The 26168-nt window shown below is 41.7% G+C and overlaps 1 protein-coding gene across 1 annotated transcript; it reads left to right on the top strand.

The window, feature by feature from the left end:
* Positions 1–11904: 11904 nt before the first annotated feature.
* KCNV2 (potassium voltage-gated channel modifier subfamily V member 2) lies at positions 11905–25432 on the top strand. The gene is made up of 2 exons (XM_075339865.1): positions 11905–13347; positions 25149–25432. Exons 1-2 carry the CDS (start codon positions 11905–11907, stop codon positions 25425–25427), a joined length of 1722 nt encoding a protein of 573 aa, XP_075195980.1. The 3' UTR covers positions 25428–25432.
* Positions 25433–26168: the final 736 nt, after the last annotated feature.

Below are 26168 nucleotides of genomic sequence, written 5' to 3'. Positions count from 1 at the left end.
GGGAGTACTTAGGGCTGATGGAGCGGGTCTCCTAGATGGTGATCCTTCTATGGGTAGGGAAGGCCCCGGGGCTCCGGAGGGAGGTGAAATGGTATGGTGGAGGTGATTTGGGTAGATCAGGACCTGGGGAGGCAAGTGTACTCACTCAGGCGGTGCAGTTGTTAGTGCGGCCAATAAGCAGACTCTGACACAGAAGTAAACCAAGTCTCTGGGTGCCACTCTGGGGAGTCCGCCCGGGTGTCCATGGCCGCTGATATTGCTTAGTGGTCTGGAGCCTACCTCCATGCACAATTGTGTAGATGTTCCTGAGTGACCCTTCGGCCTGAAGCTGTCAGGGTCCCGCTCCCTATAGTGAAATAGTGGAGCTGTGCTCTCGATGGCTGACACTTGGGATTTCAGTGGGCTGTATAAGCTGGAAAGCCCTATCCCCCTCATTGTGTTGCTGCCTTCTGTTACGTCACTGCCGGAGTCTGCTCCAGCGACTTATGCTCCGATCGCCAGGCGACGCCGTGTTCCTGCTGTGGATGGTGCTGGTGATGGGAGAGAAGTCGATGCTAGCGGCACCAGTGGGCGCAGGCTTCGACCATCCACTGGGCTGGGTTAGCTTGGGATCTGCAGTACCGCTGGCTGACTGTGGGTGGCATGTGTCTTCCAGCTGAAGTTGCCAGCGTTCAGCTACAGCCAATGGGAAGACACCACACCCTTCTTATTTCCCCTCCTGTCACATGATTACTGCCAGATATAGTTCTGATTTTCCTGGCTCCTGTTACGTCCTATTCTGTTGGTGATTCCTGTGTTGACTTCTGCGTGGTTTTGACTACCCTTCTGCCTACTGTTTTTGTACCTTGCTGCCTGATCCGGATCTGACCTCTGCTACGTTTTCTGACTACGTCACTGCCTGCCGTTTCTGTCCCTGTTCCGCAATTCCTGGTTTGACCCTGCCTGACTAATACTCTCATCGGACTACAGCCTTCCACAGGTAGTGATCTCCAGGGTCCTGTGTAATTCCAAATCCCTCTATAGGGGTTAAAGGGTTTCAGGGTTCTGGGGGTCCTACTTGGTGAGTGGCTTCCCTCTAGCCTCCCCTTTACAGCCCATCTGAGTCTGTGGATCCAGGCAGGCGTTACACCTTCGATCTCTGAGCTCTTGGGGAAAGTTCATAAAGAGACTATCCTCCACAGATGAATTATCAGGTTGCGTGAAGCTACTCCATGATCTAGGGTCCTGTACCCCGCCATGCTCGGTACCGGTCCGGTTACTGGACTTTCTGGTGCCGACTATTCTCCAAAACTAAGTCTGGGCACCCTCTCCTAATACCCTGCGACTGGGTCTCCGACTACTCTGGCCCCAGACCACCATCTGCGATTCAACCAAGGTCACACAGGGAGCGCTAACTCCCTCCGCTCCTCATTCTCTGAGGGCTACTACTGTTCTGACTTCCTTCCTCCCACCAGTCTGCCTAACCCCTAGGTGGGTGGCCCTGTTCCAGCTAGACCACCCATTGGTATGCCTGACAGGGTGTGGTGTGAGGTGTGGTTAGGATTTGAGTGCTGATGGAAGCAATACCAGTGTGTAGGAAACAAGAACCATGGAGGGTGAGTTCTGCACCATGAGAAAGGAAAGTGCAGTTCCCTGTGACACCCTGATAGAGTCAGGGGCGTTACATGTGCATGTGATGTGATCAGTGTGTATGTGTGGATTTAGCATTGTACAAGTCATTGGTCTGTGGGGTTTGCTTGTAACATTAGTGGATTGTATTAATGTTGATGATTATTGGCAGCAATGCTCTATAGTACTTAGGAAGCCCATTCAGTTCCAAATTCGAGATGTGAAATTTGAAGGCATACATCTGATACAATGGTCAGACAAGGAAAAAGACATAGAAAGAGACCCTAGCAAAAGGTTTATTAATAGATACTGTAGTATGGAAGTATGTTGTGTATGTGAAAAATGGTTTTCTTTGGGAAATCATCAAAGCATTTTATGGTGATTAACTTGGAAAATACATTTTTTTATTCTGTGCCTCTCCTCCCAGATTGCCAGTATCTATTTGTTTCTGTTCTTTTTTCCTTTTATGGACATAAATAATTTACAGTATACACAGATGGTGTTATCACAAGGTGTCCAAATTTCACCAAAAATGTATCTTGTTACAAAGACCTCAATTTTGAAAACAAAATATATATATATATATATATATATATGGATTTCTCCATTTCCAGAAGTTGTGTTGCTTTAGTTTATAGTATGTAGATCATTTATTGCTTGCTGTCCTTTTCACTAGAGATGTGCGAACCCAAGGTTTAGTGTTCGATATTTGTACCAAACACAGATTTTACAAAAGAAATAGGGTTCAATTGCTTTAACCCTTTCACGACCGGCCGATTTTTCGCTTTCCGTTTTTTTTTTTCGCCATTCTTTTTCTGAGAGACGTAACTTTTTTATTTTTCAGTCAATATGGTCATGTGAGGGCTCATTTTTTGCGGAACGAGCTGTACTTTTAAATGAAACCATCAGTTTTACCATATTGTGTACTAGAAAATGGCAAAAAAATTCCAAATGCTGAAAAATTGCAAAAAAAGTGCGATAGCACTATGGTTTTTGAGATATTTTATTCACTGTGTTCACTATATGGTAAAACTGATGTGTGGGTGTGATGCCTCAGGTCAGTGCGAGTTCGTAGACACCAAACATGTATAGGTTTACTTTTATATAAGGGGTTAAAAAAAATCGGAAGTTTGTCCGAAAAAAGTGGCGCACGTTTTACGCCATATTCCGTGACCCGTAGCGTTCTCATTTTTCGGGATCTTAGGCTCAATGACGGCTTATTTTTTGCGTCTCGAGCTGACGTTTTTAACGGTACCATTTTTGCGCAGATGCTACGTTTTGATCGCCTCTTATTGCATTTTGCGCAAAAGTTGTGGCGACAAAAAAACGTTGTTTTGGCGTTTGGAATTTTTTTGCCGCTACGCCGTTTACTGATCAGATTAATTGATTTTATATTTTGATAGATCGGGCGTTTCTGAACGCGGCGATACCAAATGTGTGTATATTTTTTATTTTTTTAACCCTTTAATTTTCAATGGGGCGAATGGGGGGTGATTTGAACTTTTAGGTTTTTTTGTTTTTTATTAATTTTTTAAAACTTATTTTTTTACTTTTTTTTTTTATTTTACTAGTCCCCCTAGGGGGCTATTGCGATCAGCATTCCGATCGCTCTGCAGTATCTGCTGATCACAGCTGGAAGGCTGTAAACAGCAGATACGCTGTCTTTCTCTTTTGCTGTGCCCCGGGCACAGCGAAAGTGAAACCAATTCATGTGTAGTACAGGAGTCATCACATGACCCTGTGCTACCATGACAACTATCGGGAGTCACGTGATCGCGTCACGTGACTTCCGGTTTCGGCGGTAAGTAAAACTTTACCGCGATTGCGCTTATAATGGCGCTGTCATGTATTGACAGCGCCATTATAAGGGGTTAATCGGCACGAGCAGATAACGATTCTGCTCGTGCCTAGCAGGCACACATCTCAGCTGTGAAAATCAGCTGAGATGTGTGCCGATCGCGGCATGCTGCCGCCGGAGGACCGCGGGCAGTAAGATTATGTCATTTAGGACGTAATTTTACGGCCCGCGGTCGTTAAGGGGTTAAGTATGCAGACCACTCATGCGAGCATCGCTATGCTCGGGTATGCTCGTTCCTGAGCCCAGTGTATGCCGCTTGCAGTGTTTGACCGGGCCACACTGGGGGTGACAACAACATGATCTAATGTAGTGTACACCAAGCAAAATAATGGAAAAACCCCACCCACACTTCCCCAAAAGTGTTCTGTTTATGGCTTGCTGCATGTGGGTGGAGACCTGAACTGCCCAATTAATGACTTCCAATGGGGTTCAGTTCAAGTCCGGGTCCCAAACTGAACTTAGGATATGTTCGCACGTTGCGTTTTTTCCGCGTTTCTGCAGCGTTTTTAGCAGCAGCGTTTTTGTGCTAAAACGCATGCGTTTTTGATTGCCAGCAAAGTCTATGGGAAAAGCAGAAATCCTGTCTGCACTTTGCTTTTTTTTCTGCAGCGTTTAATTTGCATATTTGTGGTCAAAAACCATGCTGAAAAAGAAGCAGCATGTCAGTTGTTTTTGCCATTTCTGCAGCGTTTCCTTAACATTGGAGTCAATGAGAAATGGCAAAACGCAACCAAAATCAACTTTCCTGCGTTTTTCATGCTTTTTACCTGCTTTTCCATTGCGTTTTTGGCTTCAAAAACGCATGCTTTTCTGGCATAAAATGAAAGGGTTATAATGTTCCTTTACACACAAACAAAAACCGAAAATTTAAATGATAAAAAATATTAAACTTTACCTATTTTTCTGTTAAAATGTGCATAACCGCTATTATTTCATTAAAATTGATAATGTTCCATATATTTTTATTAAAAGTTAATTTTATCCTTTTTTTCTCTTTTTTCATTCTTTTTGACTATTCCAACTTTATTTCTCAATGTCTTGATCTACAAAACGCATCTGCAGAAACGCAGGTGAAAACGCAGGTAAAAAGCGCTGAAAACGCACTAAAAACGCGGTAAATACGCATGCGTTTTTAGCGCTAAAAAATGGCCAAAAGCCATTTGGTCAAAAACCAAGGGAAGGAAAACGTGCAGAATAAACTGCAGGTACTCCGACGCAACGTGCGCACATAGCCTTAATCTAAAGTCTGGCTGAACTTGCCAAATTGAACTTCTACAAGTTCGCTCAGCTCTACTTTTCCCATCTTACGACATGATTTATCTATTTTCCTTTTGCATTTCCCAGCAGAGGAAAGGATGATTCCAAAACAGCAGCCTAAATTGGTCCAAAAACATAGTTTACAACAGAGACCTGTGGCTTATTATTCATCTAGACTGGACCCTGTCGCCAGGAGTGCATCTCTTGTTTCAGAGCCACTTCTGTGGTTCAACCTAGAGGTGAAAAGGTCACAGAAATACTTCCTGATTGCAAAGTTGCAATTAACATTATATTTATGGTGTTCCTAGTTAGGTACCATCTAGACACAATGTGCCTTTCTTATGCCATATACACCATGTGCAGAATTATTAGGCAAGTTGTATTATAGAGGATTTTTTTTATTATTGATTAACAACTATGTTCTCAATCAACCCAAAAGACTCATAAATATCAAAACTTAATAGTTTTGGAAGTTGCAGTGGTTTTTTTTTTAGATTTGGCTATCTTAGGAGGATATCTGTTTGTGCGGGCAACTATTACTGTGCAGAATTATTAGGCAACTTAATAAAAAACAAATATATTCCCATCTCACTTGTTTATTTTCACCAGGTAAACCAATATAACTGCACAAAATTTAGAAATAAACATTTCTAACATGCAAAAACAAAACCCCAAAAAATTAGTGACCAATATAGCCACCTTTCTTTATGATGACACTCAGCAGCCTACCATCCATAGATTCTGTCAGTTGCTTGATCTATTTACGATCAACATTGTGTGCAGCAGCCATCACAGCCTCCCAGACACTGTTCCGAGAGGTGTACTGTTTTCCCTCCCTGTAGATATCACATTTTATGAGGGACCACAGGTTCTCTATGGGATTCAGATCAGGTGAACAAGGGGGCCATGTCATTATTTTTTCATCTTTTAGACCTTTACTGGCCAGCCACGCTGTGGAGTAGTTGGATGCATGTGATGGAGCATTGTCCTGCATGAAAATCAAGTTTTTCTTGAACGATACCAACTTCTTTTTGTACCACTGCTTGAAGAAGTTGTCGTCCAGAAACTGGCAGTAGATCTGGGAGTTGAGCTTCACTCCATCCTCAACCCGAAAAGGTCCCAGAAGTTCATCTTGGATGATACCAGCCCATACCAGTACCCCACCTCCACCTTGCTGGCATCTGAGTCGGAGTGGAGCTCTCTACTTTTTACTGATCCAGCCTCTGGCCCATCTATCTGGCCCATCAAGAGTCACTCTCATTTCATCAGTCCATAAAACCTTTGAAAAATCAATCTTGAGATATTTATTGGCCCAGTCTTGATGTTTTATCTTATGTTTCTTGTTCAAAGGTAGTTGTTTTTCAGCCTTCCTTACCTTGGCCATGTCCCTGAGTATGGCACATCTTGTACTTTTTGATACTCCAGTAACGTTGCAGCTCTGAAATATGGCCAAACTGGTGGCAAATGGCATCTTGGCAGCTTCACGCTTGATTTTCCTCAATTCATGGGCAGTTATTTTGTGCCTTTTTTGCTCAACACGCGTCTTGCGACCCTGTTGGCTACTTGCCATGAAACGTTTGACTGTTCAGTGATCACGCTTCAAAAGTTTGGCAATTTCAAGACTGTTGCATCCCTCAGCAAGACATCTCACAAATTTGGACTTTTGGAATCTCTCTTCTGACCCATTTTGCCAAAGGAAAAGAAGTTGCCTAATAATTAAGCACACCTTATATAGGGTGTTGATGTCATTACACCACACCCCTCCTCATTACAGAGATGCACATCACCTGATTTACTTAATTGGTAGCTGGCTCTCAAGCCTATACAGCTTGGAGTAGGACAACGTATATAAAAAGTATCATGTGATCAAAATACTTATTTGCCTAATAATTCTACACACAGTGTATGTGGAACTCAAGTGTTACACAGTTTTGAATCCAGCTATACTTTGGATACTGAATTCAACAAGGGGGAAAGATGTAACCTATTATATTCTCCAAAAGTGGATGGAGCAGCAAATATACACACTAAAAAGACCCTGAAATTAGCCCTTACTCCACAACAGGCATATTTCCTGGATCAGTAAGAAACATGTCTGCTAAATGAGGAAGTGAAAAACAGGAAAATCTTGCCCTATATGTGTTGCCCGGGGCTAGGGGGTACTCAGATCTGGGCCAAGGTATCACGGTGGCATGACCTGGTCTGTGATCCCAGGCACCACAACAAAAGGGGCATTATATACAGGTGAGATTTGGTAGTCTATGTCCCATGACGCCACCCGTGGTGTGCGGTGAGGTAATGGAGCACCGCCACTGCCGGTCACAGGATCCCGGGGATGGTAATGGGCAGCAAGGTGGTGATTTTTCCTCCACGGGTAGGGTTTTGATGTCCCGGGACCCCGGTGTGATGGATTGGGGAGTAAACGGGTGCAGTCCACGGCTTGGACCGGGTGGTGCAGGAGTACTCACAGTATAAGGCAATAACTTACACGAGTTCAAGAATTAACCAAGTTGCTGGTAACTGGTGCCCACGGCTGCTGTGATGACGGGTCCCACACCCGTGTGTGTAATTTGGGTGTTTTTCTCCTGCCTGGTGTCTGTGTCTGCTCCGTACACAGGAAGTGGCTGGCCTATTCCTGAGGCCCTCACTGCCACTTCTCCTAGCCCCACACAGGGGTTGCTTCCAGAACTCTCTCCTCCTGCAGACTTTGTATTTGTCTTGAGGGGAGATTTACTGGTAGTCAGGATAGCAAGTGGGTTTTTGAGCAGTGTTTGGAAACGTGGAGGACGCTCCATGTGGTACGGTTTTTGGTTGTTGCCTGTCATATGTTTTGCGGTTCTGGTGGAGATTTAAATAGAGTTGTGGCTCGAGGCCTAGAGTGAATGACTCGGCAAGAGGCCTAGAGATAAAGCGCGGTTTTAATTGGTCAGGTTAGGCACGTGTTTTTCACGGGCTCTCAAATTTGTTAATATGGTTTTGTACAAGGCCTAGATAAGAGGCTGGTATGTAATGACTAGAGATATAGCGCGGTTTTAATTGGTCAGGTTAGGCACGTGTTTTTCACGGGTTCTCAAATTGATAAAGCGCAGGTTTTAATTGGTCAGGTTAAGCACGTGTTTTTCACGGGCTCTCAAATTTGTTAATATGGTTTTGTACAAGGCCTAGATAAGAGGCTAGTTACAAGTCCTCCAAAAGGAGCTTGTTCACGGGAGCCTGTGTTAGAGAGGCTAGTTACAAGTCTTCCAAGAGAAGCTTGTTGACGAGAGCCTGTGTTAGAGAGGCTAGTTACAAGTCTTCCAAGAGAAGCTTGTTGACGAGAGCCTGTGTTAGAGAGGCTAGTTACAAGTCTTCCAAGAGAAGCTTGTTGACGGGAGCCTGTGTTAGAGAGGCTAGTTACAAGTCCTCCAAGAGAGGCTTATTAAAAAAGAGCCTGGGTTAAAAAGGCTTGGTAGAAGACATCCAAATGGGGCTTATTACAGGAGCCTGGGTGTTATAGCGACTGGGTACAAGGGTAGATTGAGGCAAGTAGAGACCAGGTAGAGGAAGTGTTTTGTAGAGTTCAGAACAAGGACTGGTTTGGAAGTGTATGCTGCAAACCCTAGGTTCTTTATTGTTTTAGTTATTTGTCATCCCCCCGTCTATTTGTTGTCTGTTGTTTTTATCTTGGTCTGCATAGAGAAAGATTGTTTGGTGTTGTTTATCTTGAGAGAAAGATGGAGAAATTGATGAAGCTGTGTCTAGTTGTGCCGTAAAAAGCCAGATGAGAGTGGACTTTGTTGGGATGTGGGGACTCTAGGCCGGAATCCTGTGATAAACCATGTGCTATTTTTGGTGGCAGCCATTTTAGGTCAGATTTTAAAATGGTGGATGAAGCACATGGTGGCTGAGGCATGCATGGTTTAAACAAAGAAAAGAAAGTGAGTCGGGATGTGTGAAGAAGATCATGTGCTCTGTAAATGTTTGAACAATGGATTGGATGGAGTAGTACATACTTAGACAGAAAAAATTAGTGTTTTTAACTGTAGTTGGATCAGGACTGTAGATATCTGAATATGTGTGTATATGATATATATAAATGTATGTGTGTGTGTGTGTGTGTGTGTGTGTGTGTGTGTGTGTGTGTGTGTGTATAAAACACAGACTATAGGGGGAAATAGTTGAGCAAAAGAACCTTCCCACATGGTCCTATTCTAGCAAGGAGACCATGTGCTGTGCAGCCATCTTTAGTAGGAATTAGATGAAATGAGTATTTGCAGTGTGAGACTTAGGGATTAATAGTTAAAGTCCATTACAATATTGAAAATGATAGATTAGGAAAGCATTAAGATAGAAATTCTTAAATAACGTACCTTTGCGGCAGATGTCATGATAAATAATACATATTCCAATTATGAATGTGGCGAATAATCCTGAGAGTTGAATGTTTTAAAAAAAAAATAAAAAAAAATAGATAAATATATCCATGGGAAAAGACGTTGCAATGTTGAGTTGTCTTGCAGAAAGGAAAAAAAAAAAAAATAAATAAATAAATAAACCAATAAAAGATATATATATATATATATATATATATATATATATATATATATATATATATATATATATATATGTATATATATATATATATATATATCCAAGACAGCAGAGAGATTTGGCTTCTTAATGTGTCCAACGGAAGGAGAAGGCCTGTTTGCCTTAGTGGGAGGAGGAAAATACAGGTTTTTCACACTAGAGTTTCAAGTTACAAAGGGGGTTTCTTGTGAAAAGAGCAGCCTAAAACATGTTTCTTTAAAAAAAAACAAAAAAAAAAACGGCTTCCTGCATTTAATTCATTGCAAATTATATTGGAAAAAGATCATTGACAATGGTTTTTTATTTTACTAATTTTATCCTAAAGGAATAAAACTTAATTGTGTAAATGTTTAGAATTATTGGTAGATAAAAGAGCATAGGAAGCTGTTTAATCAGATGGATTTCTATGGTAAATCAGCATTTTATAAAAAAGTAATAGTATTCATGGACAGAATTATCACAGAGATGCTGAAAATTTGCTGATGATGTCCTCAATTTTGCAAATATGAACGCCTCTATATCCAGAGGTTGTGTTACGTTATTATTATTATTGTTGTTGTTAATAATAATGATAATAATAATTTTTATTAATAATAATTTATTCATAATTACAATAATTTGGTTTAAAAGTATGTGGATGATTTATGGCATTCTGTGTTTTATATATAATGTATTGAATCATCTGTTTTCTTTTTATAGAAAGATTATAATGCAGATTTCTGTGATTCAAGCGAAGGTTGAAAAGCCATTGAAATAGTTTTCCATTATAAAGGTTACACATAACACGATATTTATAGTGTTCCCGATTTGGTACAATCGACACAATGTGACTTTCATGCCTAAATGTAGAGCTCTGGGGTCACACACTTTTTGAATCTAATTATGTTTTGGATAATAGATTCAAACAGGGGGGGAAAGATGATGTGGAAAGTCACACCTATTATTTAAGGTTTTAATTTGTTCATCAAATTGAGTTTTTCTATTAAGTTTTCTTTATATTTTTAACTGTAAGGAGGATACAGCAGACATACATATATCTCATGATTGCTCTGATGTAACAAGAATCGTCAGGTTTTCAGGGTACAAAATTTCACACCATTTATGATGCCATGGCTGCTATAAATGTCTGGTTTGAGGCACAACCGAAATCCTTCCTTTTGCTAGGCTTACAGAACTGTGAATACCGATGTAAGACGTGTGTTGCCATTAGTGGAGAGTATGTGGAATAAATGTAAAGTTTCATAATCCTATCTCGTTTCTTTCTAGGTAAAGCCAGAGACATATCAGCAGCCCATCGTATACTGACTACTTTACATTGTATCAAAGTGTCATATCTTCAGTGTTTTCCCATGAAAAGATATAATAAAATATTTAAAAAAAATGTGAGGGGTGTACTCACTTTTGTGATATACTGTAAGACTTAGGACAGTGGTTTTGGAATTTTCACAGTGCACGCACTGTGCGCGGTGAGGATTTTCCAGTGCTGGTTCTGGGAGTGGGCGATCAAGTAAATGCAAGTATGTGATTTGCATACATGTTGACTGGACATGCACGCCCTCACTCAATAAAAGTGAATTTAGCAAAGTCAAGTATGTTTAGTCAGAATGTGCCTGGAAATCAACATACCTGCTGTAACGACGACCCGCTCCAAATGCCGACACTGGAGAATGCTGACAGTGCACACTGTAAGGATTTAAAAGTCTTAACTCACATAGATTTTACCCTCAAGCATGGGCAACCCTTTAATGATCAGTAGTATTATTAATACTGTATATATTCGGTTATGGTATGGTGTTGTCTGTTATATTATAATTATTTAATCTTATATAGCAGTATTATTAGAAATATACAGTAGATCTTGTAGTAAATCTTGATTTCTTCCATGCAGGGTAATATTAGTAATAGATATCCCCATCTGGGGCTTGAAGACAACGACAGCATGGGCATTTGTGCTTTCAAATGCCAGGGCTGAATCCAGTCCAAGTCCATCCCTGGTTGGAGTAATTCCATAGGCAGTCGATGAGTAGTCCAAAAATGATAATCCAAAATAGTAGAAAGGATCATTGGCTACAAACAATGATCAGGTTCTATAAGCACAATAGTGAGAATGCCTCGGCCGGTGGCACCTCAGTTCACAGCTCGCGCTACCCCAGTGACGTCACTGATAGTACAGAAACTTGTAAGGATCAAGAGAAGCCTTTTAAAAAGGAGTGCTTCCCTTTGTCTTTGTTCATTATACACGAATGTATAGTTATTGTTTGCAAGCCCGTTAGTGATATTTTGATTGTGTATAGTGTAATATGTGGAACAAATATTTGTAACATTTGTCTCACAAATGAGTATTTCCAGTGAATTGACCATCTGTCTTTACTCTTTGTTGTGCTTTATGAGTTGAACTGAATGCTGTAAGTTTTAGGCTGAATGGGATAATATCCTGAAAATCCCTTCTTAAGTATTCAGATCTTCTTTGTCAGCAAGACTTAAAACTGTCAGTGACACATACAGCAGATAATGCTTTGCTTGTTCCGTACAATGACCATGGGATCTGCCTTCATACAACTCATACACTGTGTAACGGAAAGGCAACCAAAGCTACTATCCCTTCTGCATAAATGACGAACCTTTTCCTACAAGGGACATATGCTTCCAGACAAGAAATGCTTCACTATAGGCAAAGGACAAGGGCACCACCATTATCATTCTTCAGAGATGGATCTGGTAGGACTCGTGTAGATGAGGACAGGTTTAAATTTGCTAGAGAATCCTCCAGCAATCAATTGAACTCTGAAAGTAATTACATTTACTACATCGAAGATGAAGATGATGATTTAGAGGAGCTAAAATGGGCAGAAAAAGAAGAGAAACGATTGGATGGATGGAGAAAGCAATTCATTTCAACACATGACTGTGTATCCTCTGAAGATGAAGACACCCGTTTGCTTTCACCCTCTTTTTTCAGAAAATCTCGAAACAATTTGCTGCACATCAATGTTGGGGGTACAACTTATTATATATCCTACATAGTAGCGGCTAGTTATCCCAAAACTCGCATAGGTCGCTTGGCTACGTATACTGACCGACAGCGTAAACTAGACCTATGCGATGATTACAATCCTATTGAAGATGTCTATTTCTTTGATCGTGATCCAGCAATATTCCACCATATCTATAACTTCTATCGCACTGGAGTGTTATGGGTAAGGAATGAGTTGTGTCCCCGCAGCTTCCTGGAAGAAATTAATTATTGGGGTGTAAGAGTAAAGAACACCCCTCGCTGCTGTCGCATATCCTTTGAAGAAAGGCAAGATGAGCTGAATGAACAGCTAAAGGTGCAAAGAGAGCTCAGAGCTGAAATGGAAACAGAGGAGAATGAAGAGCTTTTTAGAGGGATGCTTTATGGCCCCTTGAGACGGCATATTTGGAATTTGATGGAGAAACCATTCTCTTCAGTTACCGCCAAGGCCATGGCAGTGGCATCTAGCTTCTTTGTTCTTATTTCTGTTGTTGCAATGACTCTTAATACAGTTGAAGATATGCAATACAAAAATCCTATTGGGATTGCAAATGGTAGACCTTACTTGGAGCATGTGGAAACCTTGTGTATCGCATTCTTTACATTAGAGTATGTGCTTCGTATTATCTCAACACCAGATATACAGCGCTTTGTGCGTAGTGTTCTTAATGCTGTAGACCTGATAGCAATTCTGCCATTGTATCTGCAACTGCTCCTCGAGACATTTTCAGATGAAGACCAAAATGGGAAAAAATCTAGTCATGAACATGAGATCGAAGCTGTTGGACGAGTAGGAAAAGTTGGACAAGTCCTTAGGATTATGAGACTGATGCGCATATTCCGCATCCTAAAGTTGGCACGTCATTCAACAGGGCTTAGAGCTTTCGGATTTACACTTCGTCAATGCTACCAACAAGTCGGATGTCTACTGCTTTTCATTGCCATGGGGATTTTCTCATTTTCTGCCATGGTTTATACTGTTGAACATGATGTCTCGGGTACTAACTTCACCAGTATTCCTCATGCATGGTGGTGGGCAGCAGTAAGTGTTGTATTTCACATTACATTTTAGATATTTAGAGATTACTACTTTTTCAATGATTCAGACAAGTTTATAATATATTTGACATAGTTTTTTAAATGCTTTTATAAACAATATAGTTTTTATAGACATTGACTCTAAATATGGGTGGTGACTAATGTTCAAACCAGTGCTTTGTATTAAACTATTACTCCTCCATTAGCATATGGTTTTATCATCCATTTACCCACTAGATAAATTATTTAAACACTTTCTAAAATATGTATATAAATCTCAGATCAGAAGTTTTTTTAAACCCTATATTGTGAAATCTGGTGACACATTCTCTTTAAGATTAACGACAGTCATATATGTGTGGCACCCAAACAACATCATTAAATGAAGCAGACTCAGGAGCTGAGACCGCTGCATACAGCACATCTGCCTGCTATATTGCATAGCTAGCACTGGAGAGTAAAGGGTGCTTTACACGCTGCGACATCGCTAGCAATCTTGTTAGCGATGTAACATGCCAGATCGCAGATAAGATTTGACGAGATCGCACACAGGTCATTTTTTTAGCACCACATGTGCAATCTCGGCAAATCGTATGTGCGATCTGGCGTGTTACATCGCTAACGAGATCGCTAGCGATGTTGCAGCGTGTAAAGCACGCTTATGGCTATGTGCCCACGGAACAATGTACAGTCATGGCCAAAAGTTTTGAGAATGACACCAAAATTATATTTTCACATGATCTGTTGCCCTCTGGTTTTTAATTGTGTTTGTCTGATGTTTACATCACATACAGAAATATAATTGCAATCATATTATGGGTACCAAAAGGTTATATTGACAGTTAGAATGAGTTAATGCAGCAAGTCAATATTTGCAGTGTTGACCCTTCTTCTTCAGGGCCTCTGCAATTCTCCCTGGCATGCTCTCAATCAACTTCTGGATCAAATCCTGACTGATAGCTGTCCATTCTTGCATAAGCAATGCTTGCATTTTGCCAGAATTTGTTGTTTTTTGTTTGTCCACCCGTCTCTTGAAGATTGCCCACAAGTTCTCAATGGGATTAAGATCTGGGGAGTTTCCAGGCCATGGACCCAAAATCTCTATGTTTTGTTCCATGAGCCATTTAGTGATCACCTTTGCTTTATGGCAAGGTGCTCCATCATGCTGGAAAAGATATTGTTGGGCGCCAAACTGCTCTTGGACAGTTGGGAGAAGTTGCTCTTGGAGGACATTCTGGTACCATTCTTTATTCATGGCTGTGTTTTTAGGCAAGACTGTGAGCCGATTCCCTTGGCTGAGAAGCAACCCCACACATGAATCATTTCAGGATTCTTAACAGTTGGCATGAGACAAGACTGGTGGTAGCGCTCACCTCTTCTTCTCCTAATAAGCTGTTTTCCAGATGTCCCAAACAATCGAAAAGGGGATTCATCTGAGAAAATGACTTTACCCCAGTCCTCAGCAGTCCACTCCCTGTACCTTTTGCAGAATATCAGTCGGTCTCTGATGTTTTTTCTGGAGAAAAGTGGCTTCTTTGCTGCCCTCCTTGAAACCAGGCCTTGCTCAAACAGTCTCCGCCTCACAGTGCGTGCAGAAGCACTCACACCAGCCTGCTGCCATTGCTGAGCTAGCTCGGCACTGCTGGTAGTCCGATCCCGCAGCTGAAACAATTTTAAGATACGGTCCTGGTGTTTGCTGGTCCTTCTTGGCCGCCCTGGAGCCTTTTTGGCAACAATGGAAGCTCTCTCCTTGAAGTTCTTGATGATGCGATAGATTGTTGACTGAGGTGCAATCTTTGTAGCTGCGATACTCTTCCCTGTTAGGCCATTTTTGTGCAGAGCAATGATGGCTGCACGTGTTTCTTTAGAGATAACCATGGTTAACTGAAGAGAAACAATGATACCAAGCACCAGCCTCCTTTTAAAGTGTCCAGTGGTGTCATTCTTACTTAATCATGACTAATTGATCGCCAACCCTGTCCTCATCAACACCCACACCTGTGTTAATGGAACAATCACTAAAACAATGTTAGCTGCTCCTTTTAAGGCAGGAATGCAATGATGTTGAAATGTGCTTTGGGGGTTAAAGTTCATTTTCTTAGCCAATATTGACTTTGCAAGTAATTGCTGTTAAGCTGATCACTCTTTATGACATTCTGGAGTATATGCAAATTGCCATTAGAAAAACTTAAGCAGTAGACTTTGTAAAAATTAATATTTGTAGCATTCTCAAAACTTGACTGGCCATGACTGTACCCGTGGATTTTGCTGCAGAAAACCTGCGGATTTATCTGGATTTTATAGATAAATCCACAGTTTCTAGCAAGTACAGACACTCCCCATGTTATCCTATGGGACATGGGGAGTGCTGTATCAATGGTGCGAATGTGCGACTGCGGAATATGTTGTGGATGTACTGCAGTCTCACGTAACTGCATGTCAATTATTCATGCAGAAATACCTGCGGAATTCCCGCTCCTGCACTATGGAGATACAGGGCGGAAATTCTGCAGGTATTCTGCACGAAATAGGCACTGTTTCCGCAGGGTTACCGCAACAATTCCGCAGATATACTGCAGCAAAGGATAGCTGCGGTTTCTGGGCAGCAGCTGGGGGAAACCTGCAGACAAACCTGCGGAAATATCCGCGGGTACGTTGCGGGTACATAGACTCACTGGTGCAATCAGAGCTGCTACAATTGCATCATTTTAACCTCTTAAGTGCGACCATCAAGCATGAGAGTGACATTTAAGAAGAATCTTACATGACAGCTGTCAGTCCAAAGCTTATCAGCACCAGAGCCTCCATGTCTGCCATGCTATTATTCCTATGAAGTCCAGAAGCTTTACAATACACTGAAATACTAATATATATATATATATATATATATATATATATATATATTTCACACACACACACACACACACACACACACACACATACATACATATGTTTAAAGCAGTCCTTCATTTCATAAACATAAACAGCAAAATATATGGAGTTTAAAAAATTACCATATTTGATATTGCTGTATTCCTAATTGTCCAAATTACTAAAAAAAAATTTATTCCGTAAGTGGAACACCAAAATGAAGAAGAAAAAAGCCATAAGAAGTGATCAAAAGATGATATATACCCTAATATGGTAACAGTAAAAACTTTAGCATAGAGAACGAAAGAAACAAGCTTTTACATAGCTCCATTGACAGAAAAATAAAAAAAATTACGGATCTCAGAAATGGTGAGACGCTGTGATTGTAGTGATCTGGAGAATCATGTTGTCGTGTCATTTTTACCACCCAGTGAACATCGCAAAGACTTAACCCTGAAATAGAGGGATTACATTTTTTATTCTCTATTTTACTACACTTGTATTTTTTCTTATTTTTTTTTTCATTGTATTATATAGTAAAAAGTACACATCTAAAAAGGCACTGGAAAAATAAAAAAATATGGCTCATAGAAAAAGGGGAGGAAAAAAGAAAAGGGCAAAAATGAGAAATTGGCCAGTCCTTAAAGCAAATTTGTGATTAGGGTTTCGCTACCCATCTGAAAGCAGAATGATGTTAGATCAGAGACCCTGATTCCAGCAATGTATCATTTACTGGGCTTGCTAGAGTTTTTATCGTTGTTTTATCTGCTGCTCATCCAGCAGTTCTCTGATTGTTGTGCTCTGTAAAACCCCACCCCCAACACTGATTTCTTTCTGAGTGCTTTCTGAGAACTGCCAATCAGTGTTTTTATCTTTTGCTGATAAAACATTGATTGAATCAAAACTACAGAAAGTTGCCCAGTAAATGGCACATCAATAGAATCAAGTTCTGTGACCCTACATCATGTTGCTTTCAGATTTGGTGGCAAACACCTGGTGACAGATTCCTTTTAAAATAATCTGTGCCTCAGAAAGCACTATTTAACTGTAAATATAGGGTTAATCTGCTGGTAAATAGCGTTATAAAACCACCAGCTTTCACTCATGGGGAAGTGCACGGTCACCTACGGTAAAAGTTTACTATACTGTGAGTAGCACACCCTGACATTTTGATTGGCAGCTCATCTGGGCAGAGTGAGCTGACAAAGTGCTGAGGATGTCACTCATAATGTAGTGAGCAATGGTTTGGGCGGTGCCTATAGCTGCTCCGTTCATGACCCCATGGCAGCTCCTGTCAGGAAATAAGTTCATTTTCACCGGGTAGCCGTACTTTCAGTTAGGCAGTCGGATCGCATTGTAACAATTTTACCTCAGGTTAACCCTTTATCTGCAGGTTAAAGGGATTTTCTGAGGTGACAGGTACCCTTTAAGCAGTTGAACTGTGATTCTGGGCAAAAGTGAATATAGAAATGCATTTAGATGATATTTGTTATGAAAGGATGCTGTGATTGGACACGTTTTGGGGTAGGAGAATACCAGTTTTGTATTGTGACTTAAAAGTAGCATAGGTCGCTGCAATAACACTAGTAATCCACGCAACAATGGCCGGGCAGACAAGCCACTAAGTCATTAGCTGTATGATAGGACCTGATGTTATTACGGTTCTGCTGTTTTCTTGTCTCAGATAACTTGTCCAGTGTTTTGGAACAGCACAGAATACCTTGTTGTAACAATCTGGAAAAAAACTAAAAGCCAATGTTCTATTGATTGTCTTATAACAACACCAGTAGTAGTGGCCATTGTGGGATTGCAAGCGATCGTACCCGCCCCCGTCGGTTGTGCAACACGGGCATATCACTGTCCGTGTCGCACATCCTCGCTTACCCCCATGACACGCACTTACCTGCCCTGCAACGGCGCTCTCGCCGGCTACCCGCCTCCTTCCTTAGGGGGCGGGTCGTGCGGCGTCACAGCGACGTCATACGGCAGGTGGCCAATAGAAGCGGAGGGGCGGAGATGAGCGGGACGTAAACATCCCGCCCACCTCCTTCCTTCCGCATAGCCGGTGGAGGCAGGTAAGGAGATGTTCGGCACTCCTGCGGTGTCACACATAGTGATGTGTGCTGCCACAGGAACAAGGAACAACATCGCTAACATCCTAAAAACGATTTTTTGTTTCAGGACGACCTCTCCACGGCAAACAATTTTGCCCTCTTTTGCGATCGTTCAAGATTGCTCTTAAGTGTTACACGCTGCGATCTCGTTAATGACACCGGATGTGCGTCACAAACAACATGACCCCGCTGATAATTCATTAACGATATCGTAGCGTGTAAAGCCCGCTTTAGGCCAGGGTATAGCATCCGATGATTCTCTCATATGAGAGTATCAGATATGATATGTTGATGATGACACTCGGCCCAAACTCTGCTGCGACCGTGATATGCGTGTCATCTACTGTGCTCCGATTCTCTCGCATGTCAGAATCTGATCCCTGGTGATGAGAAGGAGATAGTAATCTCTCCATCTTCTCCACTGCCTTTCTCTGCGTATGTCAGACTGCACTCGGATGACATCAGTGCTGTCTGATGTTTCACGCGCACCCATAGACTTGAATGGGTGGGCATGATCTGATTTGCAGAGGCACTCTTAGCATGCTGCGATTGTTTTTTGATGCCGAATCGGCATAAGATGAAAAACACAAATCGGCATTGCCCCATACTATAACATTGGTCCGACTGCTATCCGCTGAAACATCATATATCACTTGGCCATGTTATACGCTCATGTGAGGGGGCCCTGCATGTGACGGGAAAACAATGCCATAAAATGGTAACGCTTCATGGTAACACAAGACCCACATTCCCAACTTACCAAACTAAAATAAATAAAAACACAGGACAAAGTGATTGAAGAAATAGGCCGTGTTGTTTATTAAGAGTTACTAAAATAAATAAATAAATTAATTAATAATTTATTATTAATCATAAAAATCATTTAAATAACCAAAAACCAAATTTACAACTTTTAGCACCAAAATTCACCCAGCAAGGCAATAAAGGCCCATTCAGGGAGGTGCTTCTTCGGTCTTCTTCGGTCTTCTACGGTCTTCTTCCTGAGGTGACTGAACAGCTGATGGCTCAGTCTCAGGGTTTAAATATCTTTCTCTTTCCACTTTTTCAAAAACACCAATCATAGCTCAAGAAAAAGCCTGCCCAAAATACCAGCTCAGACCAGCAAAACCAGCTTGTGATAACCACAGCGTGACAGGTGACCTTTCACCCCCAGTTATCCAATAACAATGTAGCTACTAATAAAAGCGAGAAATATGGAGGTTAAAACATATTAAATGAACAATGACCATACATGAAATAAATAAATGACACATAAAGCACATAACAACAAAGGGGGGAGAGGGGAGGGGTCAGTGCAACCATGTGTCCCCCATCCCATGCGGTACTGGGGTGCCCTGTCATTCTGTGCGACCATGTGTCCCCCATCCCATGCGGTACTGGGGGGCCCTGTCATTCTGTGCGACCATGTGTCCCCCATCCCATGCGGTACTGGGGGGCCCTGTCATTCTGTGCAACCATGTGTCCCCCATCCCATGCGGTACTGGGGGGCCCTGTCATTCTGAGTAGCCTAGCACAAGGACTCTCAGTTCTGCAGCCCACAGCCTTCAGCCTAAATGGCCTTCAGCCTAAATTTTTCACCTATCTGAAACAGTGTTCTGAGCAGACTGAGCGATGGATTTTACAAACAGCTGTGATTGGCTGCTTTAATCACATGCCATAATGAGGATCCATTCAAAATAGATCCTAGAGAGCAAGTGATTGGCTCTAAACCGGATTCCCTGGGATTCTGATTCAGGATTTAGTATTGTATAAAAGCCTCTACCCACTAGAGAATCCTATGACATTCTTCTGGATTATCTTTTTCTGGGTTCACTCTGTAAGAACCCTACTGTTTCTTAACAGACATTTTCTATTAAAAGGAAAGTGATCATAGCGCACAGAGACCCTAGATGGTTACTGAAACTACAGTATTATATTTTTTTAAATATACTGTAATTCATTGATGGATACCTAAGCTGCAATGCCCTGCACATGAGGTAAGAGACATGGCTATATCAGCAGAATTATACTACATTACTAAGTGGAGATATTTGCTAATATTATTATTATACCTACTAAATATTGGGATAAGATCTTAGAGATGGGAATACCCCTTTAACTTTTGAACTGAGCAAGAGAGCCAGCCCCTTATAGTCATGTGATCAGAGTAATAGGTGGCATCTGTAGTTTTTACAGTCAAGCTGTTTGCAGCTGGACACAGATTGTTTAACAATGTCTCTTAGTTTAGTCTAACCACTTCACCTTTTCACCACCTGAAAATTGAAGAGCTCAATAATAATTAACTTGTTCTTTGCATGGTTTCAAGACCACTCTGGATATCCTGGAGATTGACAAGCTTATTTCCTGACTTTATAATAGAGATGAGCAATTTGACTGGAGCAGCATCCAGTCTTGCTCTCCACAGCAGCTGGTCTTCACTTCTGCGCCATGATGTCACAAGGCCCAGTGAGCACCAAGGATGTTGAGCGTCAATGTGAATGCTGCATCGGCCTATCTTACCTAATTTGTAATTCACAGGTAGTAAAGGAACAATAATAGACAATTATATATGAAGAACCACTACAATATTATCACAATGACTATGAGATAGCAGGAAACTGGGTCTCCTACACTGACTCTCAAGCTGGGGGCCCTAAGTTATCCCTAACCTCAAGGATACACCTAATAGTAAACAGGCCTGAGTCTCCTTCCTGACCCTGCTCCTGATCAGTCCTCATCTGATGCCCCCTCCCCCTCCCACAGGGAGGGATGGGACATGAGTGAGATGAAACCCACAAAAATAGACCGGGGAAGCCAAAACTCGGTCACACATCATGCGCACAAAGGTATAAGACAATAAGGGATTAGGAGAAAAACAAGAGCAGAAAGGAAGCAACAAGACAACAAGGTAAACTCCACAACCACTCCAGGCAAAAAGCAACACTTTCACCAGAAAGTCTGAGACACCAAAGCTCACAGACCAACGCAGAAGAACCTATAGCTAGCATGAGTAGAAGCTGTCATCCAGCATACATAGGAGGGGAGCTGATGTGATTGGCTTCCTTACCACATGTGATTAAAGGAGCCTCACAAGCAGACTAGCAGAGATTAACTCTTGCTAGCCTGCCTATTAATCAGCACACAGCAGGTCGATACTGGAATCTGCCTGTGTTGATTTCAGACACACCATAAGGGCTCTTTTCCACTTGCGTACCGCTTGCGATGCAGGAGCATCGGAAGCGATATGCTAATGACCCTCTGCTGCGGTGTCAGCCGAGGGTCATGCGACTGTGATGCAATCTTGCGATCGCATCACAGGAGCGGAGAAGACGGAGGGAGAACTTTCTCCCTATCTCCTCCATTGTCTGTCTCTGCGTGCATCGCACTGTAGTGGCATAACATGCAAGTGCAGTGCGATTTTACACACACGTGAGCCGAGACTCGGTGCAAATTGCAGCATGCTGCGATTGCACCGAGAGCCCGATTCGTGTGGAGAAAAAATGGGACAGAGGAAACTGTCTAATTGTTTAACACTTGTGTGTGTGCAATCTGATTTTTTATCGGATCGCACTCGCACCAGGAAATCACAGGTGGAAAAGCGCCCTAAGGCAGAGTGTCAGAATCTGCAATGTAAATAGAGACAGACGCCACCATGACAGTTGGCGACGATTGTGCAAAACTCTGTGTGACAAATAACACAAAAACAAAAGGAGCCCAGTAGGGTCAGTCCTTTAGACCACAACATTCTTCAATTCAAAAACAATATGATGGCCATCCTACAATCTCTGGGATAATACATAACATGGATCCATGATATATAAAGGGTACTTTACATGCTGGAATCTCGCTAGCGAGCGTACCCGCCCCCGTCGGTTGTGTGTCACGGGCACATCGCTGCCCGTGGCGCACAACATCGCTAGGAACAGTCACACATACTTACCTGCCTTGCGACGTCGCTGTGACCGGCGAACCGCCTCCTTTCTAAGGGGGCGGTTCATTCGGCGTCATAGCGACATCACTAACCGGCCGCCCAATAGAAGCGGAGGGGCGGAGATGAGCGGGCCGAACATCCCGCCCACCTCCTTCCTTCCTCATTGCTGGCTGCCGCAGGTACGGTGATGTTCCTCGTTCCTGCGGTGTCACACATAGTGATGTGTGGTGCCGCAGGAACGACGAACAACCTCGCTACTGACCAGACAACGATTTTTGGTAAATGAACGACCTCTCACAGACCAACGACTTTTGCCTCTTTTGCGATCGTTTAAGGTCGCTGATAGGTGATACATGCTGCGATGTCGCTAACGACGCCGGATGTGCGTCACAAACACCATCACCCCGACGATATATCGTTAGCTATGTCACAGCGTGTAAAGCACCCTTAAGTCTCTAATCACCCACAAGTTGTAAAGGGAGAAAAAAAAATGTGAAAAATTCTGCTGTCCTCTTTGGCAGTTCTAGGTCTGCTTCAGTGCAAACCCACTCAGCAGCTATAAAACACTTAAGGGGGCTTTACACGCAACGAAATCGCTAACGAGATGTCATTGGGGTCACGGAATTCATGACACACTTCTGGCCTCGTTAGCGATGTTGTTGCGTGTGACATGTACGAGCAAGTGTTAACGATCAAAAATACTCATTTAATCGTTGATGGTTGACATGTCGTTCATTTTCAAAAAATCATTGCTGGTGGAGGACACAGGTTGTTCGGCGTTCCTGAGGCAGCACACATCGCTACGTGTGACATCCCGGGAATGACGAACAACACCGTTCCTGCATCCTCCGGCAATGAGGTGGGCGTGACTTTCATGCAGCTGCTCTCCGCTTCTATTGGACGCCTGCCGTGTGACTTTGCTGTGACGCCACATGAAACCGGCCCCTTAGAAAAGAGGCGGTTCGCCGGTCACAGCAACGTGGCTAGGAAGGTAAGTATGTGTGACTGGTACTAGCGATCTTGTACGCCCCGGGCAGCGATTTGCCCGTGATGCACAAACGACGGGGGCGGGTGCTTTCACGAGCGACATCGCTAGCGATGTCGCTGCGTGTAAAGCAGCTTTTAGTCTACACCTCCACAGCACATCTCCAATATTACACTTCTACTGACACGTAATATAGTGTAGATCCACCAGACTTCAAGCAATCAAGATTTGTATTATCTTTATTTATTACTTTATTACAACCAAAGCTCAATTAGAATCAGTATTCGTCATGTAATATTTATTTAATCTTACATGTCATGTGTAGACCACTTCATAGCACACTGATCCCTCTGCTGCCTTTGGTGTCTGTATCTTCTACCTGTTTTAAATTCAGGAAGTCTTCCAGAACGTGGTGCAGGTAAAATTGCAATCAGCGTTTTCCACTCGATGCTGTAGTGAAAAATCAAATAGTGACCTTCATTTATAGATTGGTCACATAGTCGGAAATTACCATACTCTGCTTACAAATCACTACTTTAAAAAGTAATTGAAATTTCCAACATTAGTACACCCATAATTTTTTTTACAATAAGGTGATTCTAACAGAACATTCAAAATCCTATCTGTTTCTTCTTTCACTACTTTTTAAATGTGTTTTTATGCCTTTAATAAAAATATACCCAAATACCATGATACATAAAACTAAACTATAAAGTGTATTTACTGAATGCCTATCACTCTAGGAGGAAGGACTTAATCTCAAAAATCAAATATGTTCATTTTTTTTAATTTTATGTATTTACATAGGCTAAAAAAAGACATCAAGTTGAACCTTTACCCACAAGTTATATATTTTCTATTGCTGTATTATTCATAACCCTTTTTTCCATTTGTTGTGAGAAAAGCATTCATCCCCTTTGCAAACACAGATATTACCCTCTCATAGTAGGACATTCCACACTCTGACTACTCTAACTGTAAAGAACTCTTTCTTATTTAGCTGCCAGATTTGTCTTTCCTCCACATGTGATGAATATCCTCTAGTCCATAGTATTGTCTTTGGAAGTAATAATATATGTACCAGTCATTTCTATTGACTACACATGTATTTATATAAATGAGATCTCCTATGAGGCATCTTCTTTCTAGGCTAAACAAGCCCTATTTTTACAACCTCATATCATATGAGAAACCTTGCATCCCATGTAATAATCTAGTTGCCTGCTTATGAACTGATGCGAACATTTTATACATCCTAAAATCTTGTTTGCTTTAGCAGCTGCTGCCTGAAATTGATTACTGCTACTTAGCTTATTTGTAACCAAGTCCTTCTTTTGTTGTGCAATCCCAAGTATATTTCCATTTATTATATATGCAGCAACTTGGCTTTGGCCTAGGTGTATTATTTTACATTTATCGACATTGAACCTCTTCTGGCATGTGTTTGCCCATGCAGGACCTCTTATCTAAATCCTATTGTAAAATTATGCTATCAAGATCAGCTTTTATTATTCTACATAGTTTGGTGTCATCAATTTTTTATTAGTCCAGTTAGGGGACTTAAGCCTGTGATTTCTTGTTCGCCTGTATGATACACAGCATTACTATAGTATTGCACTGTATTGTCAAATTACTGATCTCCTTTGAAGCACAGTCACATAATAACATAGCAGACACAGAGTGCCCTCAAGTGCCAGGGCAAGGCATCGGCATCCCATGGTCACATCATGATATGTGAGTTTGTGTTGTCTACAACTTTCCAGCTGAACTGTAAGGCTGTTCTGTGACAATTACGGAAAAAACTATGCTATTCTTTTGCGGCAAAAAATGCAATGTGGCTGTAACGTGTTAAAAGAGTCAAATATCACAAAGAACAGTTATTAACTATTTGTTTCCATTTACAGGTCAGCATCTCTACAGTAGGATATGGAGACACCTATCCAGAAACTCACCTTGGCCGGCTCTTTGCTTTCTTTTGCATTGCTTTTGGGATCATTTTAAATGGGATGCCCATTTCTATTCTGTATAATAAGTTTTCCGATTACTACAGTAAACTAAAATCATATGAATATACCACCATTCGAAAGAAAAGAGGGAAAGTTCATTTTACAGGTCGAGCCATGACGAAGATGTCGGAATGTTGTACTGGAGTGCCAACGCAGTATCTCCCAGGACATCACTAACAATGTCCTGTTCTGTAAAACAATATCAATGCATATTATAAATTACATCCAAATGGAAACAATTGTACTCACCTGGACATGAACATAAACTAACACAAGTTAATAAAAGTCCTCATATTGGGAATATTTTTTGCTGAATCTTCTTATACTTGATATTCTTTATTTAGTATTTGTTGACTAGGTTTCAAAGTAAATACCATAAACATTACATATTGTCCTATACAGTTAAAAAAAATATATAAAAAATAAACTAAAAAAGACATACAACAGAATTTATAGGGGGTCTATGAATCAATTCAGTATATCCGTTCACATGCATTTGCATAATGTACTCGAAAACACGCGTTAAATAGCTTTGGTCTGTTTTATAGAGATGAGAGAATAAATCCATAGGTGGCTACATCAGTATTCCACAGCCCTGGACCACGGATGACAATCCTGTAAACCGCCTCCTACCTGCCTGAATCACTTCAGATTGCACAAGTTTCGAGCAAACATTTTCACAAATGCCAAATTTTTTGTATCTTAACCCTAGAACTTGCAACCATAAAAATCTACCATAGAAATCAAGTAACCTAGCAGGCCTGCGAGGCCCCAGGTATGCGTTCTAGGGTTAAAGGGATTGTCCACTACTTGGACAACCCTATCTCATTCCCCTTGTTCACCCCCATAAAAATAAATAAGGCTATACGCACCTCCGGTGCGGCCACGGTTACAGCTTTGTCTAAAGTCGTGTTCCAG

The sequence above is a fragment of the Anomaloglossus baeobatrachus genome, chromosome 1, assembly GCF_048569485.1.
Source record: "Anomaloglossus baeobatrachus isolate aAnoBae1 chromosome 1, aAnoBae1.hap1, whole genome shotgun sequence".
NCBI classification, from domain to species: domain Eukaryota; kingdom Metazoa; phylum Chordata; class Amphibia; order Anura; family Aromobatidae; genus Anomaloglossus; species Anomaloglossus baeobatrachus.
Note: the sequence above shows the minus strand (reverse complement) of the source record. Positions and strands in the feature narration are given on the sequence as shown.